Source organism: Hevea brasiliensis, chromosome 16 (genome assembly GCF_030052815.1).
Source record: "Hevea brasiliensis isolate MT/VB/25A 57/8 chromosome 16, ASM3005281v1, whole genome shotgun sequence".
NCBI lineage: Eukaryota > Viridiplantae > Streptophyta > Magnoliopsida > Malpighiales > Euphorbiaceae > Hevea > Hevea brasiliensis.
The window spans coordinates 42,245,940-42,258,159 of record NC_079508.1 but is presented as its reverse complement, the minus strand read 5'-3'; the positions used below and the strand labels follow the sequence as shown (position 1 = coordinate 42,258,159).

Below are 12,220 nucleotides of genomic sequence, written 5' to 3'. Positions count from 1 at the left end.
AAATTAGTTATAATTTCTTTTGGATTTATAAAAAAATGTGAGGAGGAACTCAAAATTATAACTCTTTCTCAATTAAAATGTGTATTTTACTATTAAATTAATTTTGTGGGTGCATAAATTAGTTATAATCAGTCATAGCTAATGAATTGATCATAATTAAAATTTTGATCAAATTTTGAATCTATGATGTATTAGATACTGAACACAAGGAATACTTGAAGGCTCTGGTTTCATAGTGGATTTAGGAATTAACATTCTCGTTGGTAAGTCTTTCATTACTGCTTCAAATAACCAAGCTGAGGATGCATGATTTGCTACAAGAAATGGGTTGAGAAAATGTTCAACAAAGAAACCCATTAAAGAACCTGGCAACCGTAGCAGATTGTGGGATCATGAACATAATAAACACAAGCATGAGCATATGTATGTACTATAATCAATCAACTTCCAGTGGGACGAGAAAAAACAAGGGACAAACAAATGCTCATGGAACATCAAATTGAAAATGAAGCAACTCCAGGTAGAAAAGTGCCCGTGGGAAACCTGACTATGTCTAGAAATTTTTCAAAAGTGAAGGGAATGGCTACTCTTGCAAATCAGAAAACTTCCACTTTTAACTGGGTCCAGTCATATTATAGTCATGATGGCTTCTCTTCAACTTGCTTTGTTCATCTACCACCATGGGCTCATCAAGAACTTGATTGACAAGACCTAAATTTTCACAAGGATGGCTGGATTCCCCGCCCATGAGATTGTACTCATTCTCATCTTGATCATAAACCAAACGGATTCCACATTTTTTCACTTCCATGCCTGGGTCAGATGATTCAAATGAAGCTTTAAGATAGCGACAGTTGTTCAACTGATTTGATTTACCAAATCCTATTCGGGAATGAAAGCCTATCCAAAGGTGATCTGACTGAAGAGATGGGACTCTATAGATGAGAAATTGAATGCTAGAGGTCACAGTGTGCTCGAAAGCTTCCAACTTGCAATAGATGGCAATATCTGAAGCTGGACCATCAGTAAGCAAATGTGGATTCTCACGGATTGCAAAAACAGGACAGACAGCCAGTCCCTTGAATTTTTCATTGTACCAATTTGGAGGTAACTCTATGACAACTGATGGGCCCATTTTTTGTTGGATGAACCAATCTGGCACTTCAATTCCAGGAACAATAACATCAAATCTACATCCTAAAAATGAGACATCCTGCATCACGAAAATCACCATGTTAAGAGACAGAGGGAGGGAAGAGAGAGGGAGGGAAGAGAGAGAGAGAGAGAGAGAGAGAGTGAGAGAGGGACCTGAAGATGATTCATTGATAAACACTGAAAATGGCTTCTTAAAAATTTAAATGCCATACTGTCACCACCTTGATTCACAGCAAGCTTGAAACAATTAGTGAAGTAGAAAATTTGCCACATCCATTTACCTGCAATTGCATCTGGACTTGATAATGTTTCTAGTGAGATGCAGTTATTTGCAGATACTTCGTGAATGGTTGTTGGAGGCTTTCGTAAAGTTTTAAGATTCTTGCAGTTGTCCAAATAGAAGTATCGCAGCTGAGGAAGTTGACTGATACTTGCAGGTGTATTTACAAAATTATTTCTGCTTATATTTAATACCACCAGTGAGGATAGACAGTAAAAGTCTTCAGGGATCATTTCCTCCGAAAGGTTGCAGTCACTGAGGTCTAGTTCTGTTAGAGAGTGTAAACCTTCTAAAGAAGGCAATGAGAAATCCACGCGATCAGGTGTTTTTCGATATATGGACCACTTGTAGAGCCAATGAAATGCTATTGGTTTACTTCCACGAAAAGACAACACTTTCAGATTTTCCAATAGTGCAATGGAGGATGGTGGTTCTCTTACAGCAGTTTCGCCTACATCCAGCTTCTCCAAACGTCTTAGATTCCCCAAGCTCTCAGGTAAACTATCAAGCTTTGAGCAGCCAAATAGATCAAGATTTTTCAGGGATTTCAAAAAACTAATGTTGCTTGGAAGACTCCCAAGCTTCTTACAATTTCTCATACTCAAGAAAACTAGCCCGGTCAGATTTTTTATTGAAAGAGGCAGTTCAGATATGGCGATCCCATCTAAGGCAACTGTTGATAAGTGTTCCATATTTCCCACAATATCTGGAAACCTTCCAAGTTTGGAGCAGCCAGAAAGTATAAGAGTATTAAGACTTTCCAATTCAATGCCTGTTGGAAGGCTCCAAAGGCAGCGGCAGTCCTTCAAATTCAACAAAGCAAGCTTTTTGAGCACTCCAAGGGATGGGTGAACCTTAGAGAGCCTTGTACAACCTTCAAGAATCAATTTCTCAAGATTTGGTACACCTGTGAAGTCTGGGGTCTCAGTTAGCCATTGGGAATGACTGAGATCTATAAGTTGCAACTCGTTGAGGTGCTGTTAAATCAACAGAAACAGAAATTACCAGAGCAAATCTTCCCAAATCCTTAAAAATCTTTCAGAAAAAAGAAATAAACACAAGGAATTCTCATACCAGGATTCCTTTCCAGAGTTGTTTAATGGAGCTCCAAGGCATTTTGATCATAAAGATCTTCTTTGGACTAAAGTCTGATGGCAAATATTTCAGGGGGTACCCTTTCCAAATGAGACAATTTAGTTTGTAGCATAAAAATCTGAAGTTCCCAGAAAGGTGCACCTTGCGGTCTCCATAGGCACCATGGACATCAATGAATCTTAGATTTATCATATTCATGAATGCCTCAGCACTGAAATGCCTCTTATCTGTTTTAGACAAGTCTATGGCCATGCATTCAACATGTTTTGTCCCCTATAACCAGAAGATGAAACAAATTGTCAATGGATAAGATCTCATAAAAATTACATACATTACGATTATTATATAGTACAACTGTAATTCCATGTCAGCATTTGACATGAAATGACAAACCAATCATAGAATAACAATTAAACATAAAATGATAGCTACCATTAAAAAAAAAAAACTGTTTTTAACATATGAATAAAACGAAATTTGATGGGATCCATTATGATTTAATTGTTGCTCTATAATTGGCTTGTCATTCCATATAGGCTATCTTACATGGAATTACCATTTTATAATATAATTTTTCTGTCAGAGAATATAATTTCTTAAGCAATAAAAATCTAAACGGTCTTATGTCTACATTAAAGTATCTAACTCACCGACTCAAGCGTCAAAACTTCAACAACATCCTCATGATCCCACAGCCGGCTACGTTTGCCGGGATCTCTAGGGGATTGTTCGCGCACAATCTCCCGACCCATATCCTGTAGTGAATCATGCATTGCCAATGTGTTGTCAAGTACCCTTACTAGAGAACGATTAATAAGTTCTCCTATTCCACTTTCAGGATAGAAGCCAAAGCTTGATAGAATTTTAGCTATATAATCTATGTCATGCCCTCTGAAATAGCATGCAATATCAAGAAATAAAGACTTGTTTAAGTCATCAAGTCCATCAAAGCTCATTCTAAGGATTCGCTGAACCTGTTTGTCAGGATGTTTCTCCAGTTTATCTAAGGAATCACTCCATTCTCCCTTGCTCCTACCATATAGTGAAGAACTCAAAACTTTGAGTGCTAGTGGTAGCCCTTTGCAATAATCAATAGCACGCATTGAAAGCTCCCTAAACTCTTCTGTGGGATGTTTCTGCTTAAAGGCACACCAACTAAAGAGCTCAAGTGCATGGTTGTCATTTAGATCCCTGACCTCATATATAAAAGTCACTCCATGACTAACTAGCAATTGTTTTTCTCTAGTTGTGACAATGATTCTACTCCCACAACCAAACAAATGAACCCCTGCTAAAAATTCTAGCTGTCTTGAACAATCCACGTCATCAAGAACGCTAAGAACCTTCTTTCTGTGGAGCCTGGATTTTATTGAAGCTGGCTCCGTGCTGAGTATATGCACGTTTAGATTGTCATCCTCCAACAACGCTGAGAAAAGTTCTTGTTGTAAGCGAGGGAGTCCCATTTTCTCTGATTCTTCCCTAACATTTGCAAGGAAGCAACGACTGTTGTAACACCCCTGATTTTTTATATATTATTACGGGGCTTCGTGTAGGTATCCTCAATTCGCAAAAATTTGTGATTGTCCGGATTCGTGAATTTCCGCCGCATGCACTAGCTACCGGAAAAGTCTCCGAATTGGATCGAGGTTTTGGCTACCCCACCATTGTCAGGCATCCCGAGCGCGTTCTCAAGTCGAATCGCAAAGGTAAACCGAACCTTGTTTGTACGTAATTTTCTAGTGCTTAAATAGGATTAAAAATTCGTAAAATATTCGTGGTAGCTTAGAAAATTATGATTCTTTTTGCAATAGCTTAGTAATATTGCTAAGGACCGCGGGGCAAAGTTTTAGAATTTTTAGAGCTTATTTGGGCAGTTTTTGCAAAAATGGTCAATTATAAGGACTAAATTGAAATTTTACATATTGTGATGGATGATTGATTTGATGGGCCCGGAGGGGGCTGTGTGATGTGATTGAGTTGTGGATATATGGATTGTGAGTATAGAAGTGTGTTTTAAGCCCTTTGCAGTTGGGTAGGTCCTAGGTATAGGGAGACTCACTGGATTTTCGCACGACTTAGGACGTATTGGGTCTTTTCTTGATTTGTATTGAGTCATTTGTATTAAATAATTGTAATATAATTGTCGTGAGCTGACAGCCTTTCTTCCTCCGCCCACCGCCACACGATGATTGCCACAAGTCCGTGAGTAAAATATTAATTTTAATTGTAATTTCGATATTATTATATGTTCAGCATGCCCATGCATCACTTATATGCATATATTTATGTAGTTAAACTCTATGCACGATTTATGATGCATTGATAACTGTTAAAGTGCCATGATGTTGTTGTGGTAATTTGGAGCAGTGTGCGTGCGTTGGCGTGCGTGTGATGTGGTGTGGATTATGGATAGGACGGGTAGTCACGGCTTGAGTTCTTCGCTGGGACCCGATCCTTCGAGGGGTAGTCACGGCTTGAGTTCTTCGCTGGGACCCTCGATTTGGTTATTAAGTGGAAGTCCGAGCTGAGTTCTTCACGGCACTGTGTTGGATTTAAGAGAGTCAGTATAGGGATCGGCCCCATATGTTATGATTGATGCTACAGGGTGCGTGAGTGCTCCAAATTACCTTTTTGATGTTATGATGTGAAAATGATGTTGATGTTGCATTTCACTCTACAGGGTGCATTAGTTTTAGATAGTTATAGAGATTATGGTTAAAATTGATATTTTACTCTCTGAGTCGAACGCTCACTCCTGTTCAAAAATTTTTCCAGGCCACAGGAGGATATTTTTGAGGTTAACCTGCTTTCTCCCTCGCAGGTCGATTACTACTGTTTGTATAAACTTGTTAAATCTTAGAATTTCCGCATGTGTTAGAAATGTTTATTTGATTTGGGTCTGTAAACTAAATTATTATTTTTGGACCTGTAAACTTAATATTCTATGCATGTTGGATGGATTTGATGAGGGAGCTGAGCTCCCATTTATTTTTATGCTGCTATGAGTATGTGGAGGGTGAGCTGAGCTCCCCAATTGACTATATATTGTGTTTACAGGTCGGGTGAGTCGAAAACTCCCCGTTGGAAAGTCCATTTTATGGTCGGACTCTGTCCGTTTGTTTTCTTGAAATTGGGCCCAAATGGGCCTTAGAGTTGGGTTAATGAACAGTTAGGCTTACTACGGGCCTCGGGGGCTTTAAGCTGGCCCAGGTCCTAGTGCCGGTCCTACCATAGGTTGGGTCGTGACAAATGTGGTATCAGAGCTTAGGCTCCAGATTCTTAGGGAATGTTTGTCTAAAATGTTGGGAAGAGTCTACTAGGAGTCACATGCGGAGTATAGGATTCTGTTTCGTCTTTTCCTGTAATTCTTTGTTTCTAGATTCTACGTTATACCTCGAGAAATATAAGATTACCTCAGTTAGTGTCTTGATTTTCGTGGAGTACACACAAATGTGAAATAGAGTTAGTAGACATGTGAGATCTATCATGAGGATACGTACTCCAAGAAATGCTATGTTTCTGTCTGTATGGGTTTAAATGGTGTGCCCATTTCGTGTAAGACACGAGTACATAAAAGTGAGTCTTAGAAGTACAGTTGCCCTAGATAAGGATGAGGATACCACTACTGGCAGTCATCAGTAGATGACCCAGTGTAATAAGTTTGTGATAATAGAAGATTCGGGAGAGATAAGAAATTAGGAGACCTAGTGCGTCAGACGTATCGTAGTAACTATACAATGTTCTCGATGTCCGCTCTGTGTCGCAGACATGCATCGACATGAGATTATTGTGTAGAGCTGCGTGCATCCCCGTGGTGCTCCATAATGAGGGTGTTTGAGATGGCTTCTGTTTTGGTACAGTTATGCCAGAACAGAGTTCTATATTTGCAGAGGAGTTGGGAACTCCTGGTTAAGAGTCTAGAGTTAGAATATTGAAAGGTCACAGTTGGGTGGTAACTAGAGTCAGTGACTCAGTTACCCTAGCATGAGCTAGAGTTACAGTAAGAGCTGCCAACAGACCAGAGGTTTCAGACTAGTTGCAAAGTAAAAAGTGACACCTATAGAGTGAGACCATCTAGTCTTCGGTATGGAATTTTGGATGAATGACTACGTGTTACCCCGGATGGAGGGTTTGACATGGGCTCAGTTTGTGGAACTGTTCATCAATCGGTTTGTGCCAGAAAGCTTCAGAGATCAGAAACAGTGGGCCTTTGAGGCCTTAAGACAGAACGGCAGGTCTGTAGATGAATATGCTCTGCAATTCGAATTGAGCAGATATGCCCCTGCAGCAGTAGCTACAGAAAAGATGAAGGTGAAAAGATTCCTAAAGGGGCTTGACAGGAGGTATGCGAACCTGGCCATGATGTCTGATCAGTCTTTTGATGTGGTGGTGGATCGAGCCAGACAGATTGAGATTAGCTATGCTGTGGATGACAGCGGAAGAGCAAAGAAAAACAGAGCAGAGGGTTCTTCAGGTGTTCCCCACACGGGTACTATGGATAGTGGTGGCCAAACTACTTACAGAGGAAGAAGCAGAAATAAGAGGAGTGGTTTTAGACACAAATCCCGAGGGTTCAGACCAGGGTACGGATCCAGCAGTGGTAACAGTTCAGGGCAAGGCAGTTCTGGCTCTGGTTCAGGATCCTCTTTGGCACCGTGTGCACAGTGTGGAAGAGGACATTCAGGACCTTGTTTGATGGGGTCAGGAGTATGCTTCAGGTGTGGCCAACCGGGCCACTTTGCTAGAGACTGCCCCGTTTTCAGTGAGCCACAGATGGGGTCACAGGGTTCTGTTGCAAATGTTCCTCGACAATTGTATCCGGGTGCTTCCAACATGGCAGTGATCGATTCAACAGGCCGAGGACAAGGGGGACGTGGATTTGGAGGCGATCAGAGGTAGAAGTCGATCGTGGTTACGCCACTCGGTAGGGGTCAAGCACGGTTTTCACCGACCCACCGGGATGCTCAAGCTTCAAATGCGGTTGTAAGGTATTCTTCTGGTCTGTTCTTATGAGGCTCGTGTTTTGATAGATCCGGGTGCTACGCACTCATTTGTCTCCCCTGTGTTTGCCATGAGGTTGGGTAGAAACCCTACAACTTTAGAATGCCCTTTGTCAGTAGCTACCCCACTTAGCGACAACATAGAGGTAGATATGGTTTTTCCGGGTAGCCCAGTGGTAGTGGATGGAAAGATCCTCCCAGCAGACTTGGTTCCTTTACCAGTAATGGATTTCGATGTAATCCTGGGGATGGACTGGTTGGCAACTCATTATGCCACCTTAGACTGCAGGAACAAAAAGGTATACTTCCACATACCTGGTGTGGAAGAGTTTAGCTTTGATGGTGACAGGAGCGTGGCTCCATATAATTTGGTGTCAGCAATTAGTGCTAGAAAAATGTTGAGGCGTGGATGCCAAGGGTATTTGGCATTGGTGAGAGATACATCTGTAGAAGGTGTCAGCATGGAAAATGTTCCTGTTGTCAGAGAATTTATGGATGTCTTCCCTGAAGAGCTTCCAGGGTTGCCACCAGAAAGGGGAATAGAGTTCTGCATTGATGTTATTTCGGGTACAAATCCCATATCAATGCCACCTTACAGGATGGCACCAGCAGAATTGAAAGAGCTGAAGGAGCAGCTACAGGAGCTTTTGGACAAGGGTTTCATACGTCCGAGCACTTCACCCTGGGGTGCTCCTGTTCTATTTGTGAGAAAGAAGGATGGGTCATTGAGGTTGTGTATCGACTACGCATTTGAACAAGGTGACTGTGAAGAACAAGTATCTACTTCCTCGGATCGATGATTTGTTTGATCAGCTCCAAGGGGCTAGATTCTTTTCCAAGATAGACCTGCGATCAGGCTACCATCAGTTGAGAATCAGGGATGAAGATGTGTCCAAAACGGCATTCAGGACAAGATATGGCCATTATGAATTCTTGGTGATGTCTTTTGGACTCACTAATGCACCAGCAGCCTTCATGGACTTGATGAACAGGGTGTTCAAGCCATTTTTGGACCGTTTTGTCATCGTATTCATAGATGACATTTTGGTGTACTCTCGGACCGAGGAAGAACACGTGTGGCACTTGAGGATGGTGTTGCAAACCTTGAGGGAGCACCAGCTATACGCCAAATTTTCAAAATGTGAATTTTGGCTAGAAAGCATCTCATTCTTGGGACATGTGGTTTCTAGTGACGGTATTCAAGTGGATCCCAAGAAAATTGAAGCTGTAACTGATTGGCTTAGGCCTACAACGATCCGAGGTGCGAAGTTTTCTGGGTTTAGCTGGCTACTACAGGCATTTTGTACAAGATTTCTCCAGGATAGCGGCTCCCCTAACTAAGTTGACCAGGAAGAATGTTCCATTCATTTGGACAAATAACTGTGAGGTGAGTTTCCAGAAGCTTAAGGAGTGTCTAACCACTGCCCCTGTGTTGACACTACCTGTGAGTGGTGAAGGATACACCGTGTATTGTGACGCCTCCAGAGTTGGCCTAGGGTGTGTTTTGATGCAGAATGGAAAGGTAGTGGCTTATGTTTCAAGGCAACTGAAGAGGCATGAGCAGAACTACCCCACCCATGATTTGGAAATGGCGGCTGTAGTCTTTGCACTAAAAATCTGGAGACACTACCTGTATGGGGAAGTGTGCGAGATATACACCGACCATAAGAGTTTGAAATACATCTTCCAACAGAGGGACTTGAACTTGAGACAGAGGAGATGGATGGAGCTTCTGAAAGACTATGATTGCCCCATCCAGTACCACCCTGGGAAGGCCAATGTAGTAGCAGATGCTTTAAGCAGAAAATCTTCTGGCAGTTTGGCGCACATTTCAGCAGAGAAGAGACTGTTGATTCAGGAGGTACATGAGTTGATGGATCAAGGTTTAATCCTAGATCTTTCAGATGAGGGGGTAGTGTTGGCTCACTTTTGGTGAGGCCGACTTGAGGGACAGAGTTAGAGTTTCCCAGCACAGAGACCAACAATTGATGAAGATCATAGAAAGAGTACAGCAAGGTGAAAGTGGTGAGTTTGGATTTGCCAATGATGGCGCCCTAGTGCATGGTTCTAGGATATGTGTGCCCGATGTGGACAACCTCAGGAATGAAATCATGCGAGAGGCACACTACACACTTTACAGTGTCCACCCAGGTTCCACCAAAATGTATCATGATGTGAAAGATAGCTATTGGTGGAATGGCATGAAGAGAGACATAGCAGACTTTGTGTCCAAGTGCTTGACTTGTCAGAAGGTGAAGTTTGAACACCAGAGACCGTCAGGGAAGCTGCAAGAGCTCCCTATCCCAGAATGGAAGTGGGAAATGATCACTATGGATTTTGTGACTGGGTTGCCTCGTACCACGCGAGGATATGACTCGATATGGGTAATTGTAGACCGCTTGACCAAATCAGCTCACTTCTTACCTGTGAAGACTACATATTCTGTGACACAGTATGCCCGGCTCTACATTCGAGAAATAGTCAGATTGCATGGAGTTCCGGCTTCCATAATATCTGACAGAGGGCCCCAGTTCACTTCTCGGTTTTGGAGAAAGTTGCAGGAGGTACTTGGCACACAATTGAACTTGATGACTTTCCACCTCGCATGCACGGACAAATTGAAAGGACAATCCAAACATCTGGAAGACATGCTTCGCATGAGTGTCTTGGATTTTGGAGGTCAATGGGATGAGCTAGCTTTGGTGGAGTTTGCCTACAACAACGATTATCACTCCAAAGATAGGGATGGCACCCTATGAGGCATTATATGGAAGAAAGTGTAGGTCTCTCTGTGTTGGACAGAAATGGGGAAGCAAAGGTGCATGATGTAGACCTAGTGCAAGACACTTGAGGTAGTTCCTTTAATCGAGGAACGATCGAGGACACTTTCAGATGTAAGAGTTATGCAGACCCCAGACGGAGGGATGTGGAGTTTGCAGTGGGCGACTATGTATTCCTGAAGGTTTCTCCAATGAAGAGAGTCATGAGATTTGGAAAGAAGGGCAAGTTGGCACCTCGGTATATTGGACCTTTTAAGGTTACGGAAAGAGTTGGAGCAGTTGCCTACCGGTTGGAGCTACCACCCAACCTTTCTCACGTTCATCCCGTGTTTCACATCTCCATGCTCAGGAAATACATTTCAGATCCTTCTCATGTCTTCGCAATGGATGTGATAGAGCTAAAGGAGAACTTGACATTTGAGGAGCAGCCTGTAGCCATAGTGGACTACCAAGTGAGACAGTTGAGATCCAAATAGATCCCTATGGTTAAGGTTTTGTGGAGGAGTCAGTCAGTGGAAGAGTGCACCTGGGAGTCAGAACGGGACATGCGTAGCAAGTACCCTTATCTGTTCAATGTGTAATCATGTACTTTATTCTGCCTTGTGTAAAATTCGAGGACGAATTTTCTGTAAGGGGGGAAGAATGTAACACCCCTGATTTTTTATATATTATTACGGGGCTTCGTGTAGGTATCCTCAATTCGCAAAAATTTGACAGTTGTCCGGATCTGTGAATTTCCGGCCAGACAGACTAGCTACCGGAAAAGTCTCCGAATTGGATCGAGGTTTTGGCTACCCCACCATTGTCAGGCATCCCGAGCGCGTTCCCGAAGTCGGAATCGGCAAAGGTAAACCCGAACCTTGTTTTTACGTAATTTTCTAGTGCTTAAATAGGATTAAAAATTCGTAAAATATTCGTGGTAGCTTAGAAAATTATGATTCTTTTTGCAATAGCTTAGTAATATTGCTAAGGACCGCGGGGCAAAGTTTTAGAATTTTTAGAGCTTATTTGGGCAGTTTTTGCAAAAATGGTCAATTATAAGGACTAAATTGAAATTTTACATATTGTGATGGATGATTGATTTGATGGGCCCAGGAGGGGCTGTGTGATGTGATTGAGTTGTGGATATATGGATTGTGAGTATAGAAGTGTGTTTTAAGCCCTTTTGCAGGTTGGGTAGGTCCTAGGTATAGGGGAGACTCTGCCGGATTTTCGGCACGACTTAGGACGTATTGGGTCTTTTCTTGATTTGTATTGAGTCATTTGTATTAAATAATTGTAATATAATTGTCAGGTGAGCCGGGACAGCCTTCTTCCTCCGCCCAGCCGCCACAGTGATTGCCGTCAAGTCTGTGAGTAAAATATTAATTTTAATTGTAATTTCGATATTATTATATGTTCAGCATGCCCATGCATCACTTATATGCATATATTTATGTAGTTAAACTCTAGGCACGATTTATGATGCATTGATAACTGTTAAAGTGCCATGATGTTGTTGTGGTAATTTGGAGCAGTGTGGTTTCTTTGGCGTTCGTGTGTTGTGGTGTGGAATATGGATAGGGCGGGTAGTCACGGCTTGAGTTCTTGGGACCCGATCCTTCGAGGGGTAGTCACGGCTTGAGTTCTTCTGGGACCCTCGATTTGGTTATTAAGTGGAAGTCCGAAATGAGTTCTTGGCACGAGTTGGATTTAAGAGAGTCGTATAGGATCGGCTCCCATATGTTATGATTGATGCTACGAGTGCGTGAGTGCTCCAAATTACCTTTTGATGTTATGATGTGAAAATGATGTTGATGTTGCATTTCACTCTACAGTGCATTAGTTTTAGATAGTTATAGAGATTATGGTTAAAATTGATATTTTACTCTGAGTCGAACGCTCACTCTGTTCAAAAATTTTCCAGCCAC

The 12,220-nt window shown here is 42.1% G+C and overlaps 1 protein-coding gene across 2 annotated transcripts; it reads right to left on the bottom strand.

The window, feature by feature from the left end:
• Positions 1-240: 240 nt before the first annotated feature.
• Positions 241-4,077, bottom strand: LOC110631557 (disease resistance protein RPV1). Of its 2 annotated transcripts, none has more exons than XM_058137778.1 (4): positions 3,181-4,074; positions 2,510-2,803; positions 1,309-2,412; positions 241-1,213 (listed from the first exon to the last, which is right to left on the bottom strand). In XM_058137778.1, the coding sequence occupies exons 1-4, from the start codon at positions 3,991-3,993 to the stop codon at positions 614-616; spliced, it is 2,811 nt and encodes a 936-aa protein (XP_057993761.1). In that variant the 5' UTR covers positions 3,994-4,074; the 3' UTR covers positions 241-613. The 2 variants fall into 2 exon arrangements, with proteins under 2 accessions (XP_057993761.1, XP_057993762.1); XM_058137779.1 differs by having other exon boundaries at positions 1,046-1,213; positions 1,437-2,412; positions 3,181-4,077.
• Between the last annotated feature and the right edge of the window lie 8,143 nt (positions 4,078-12,220).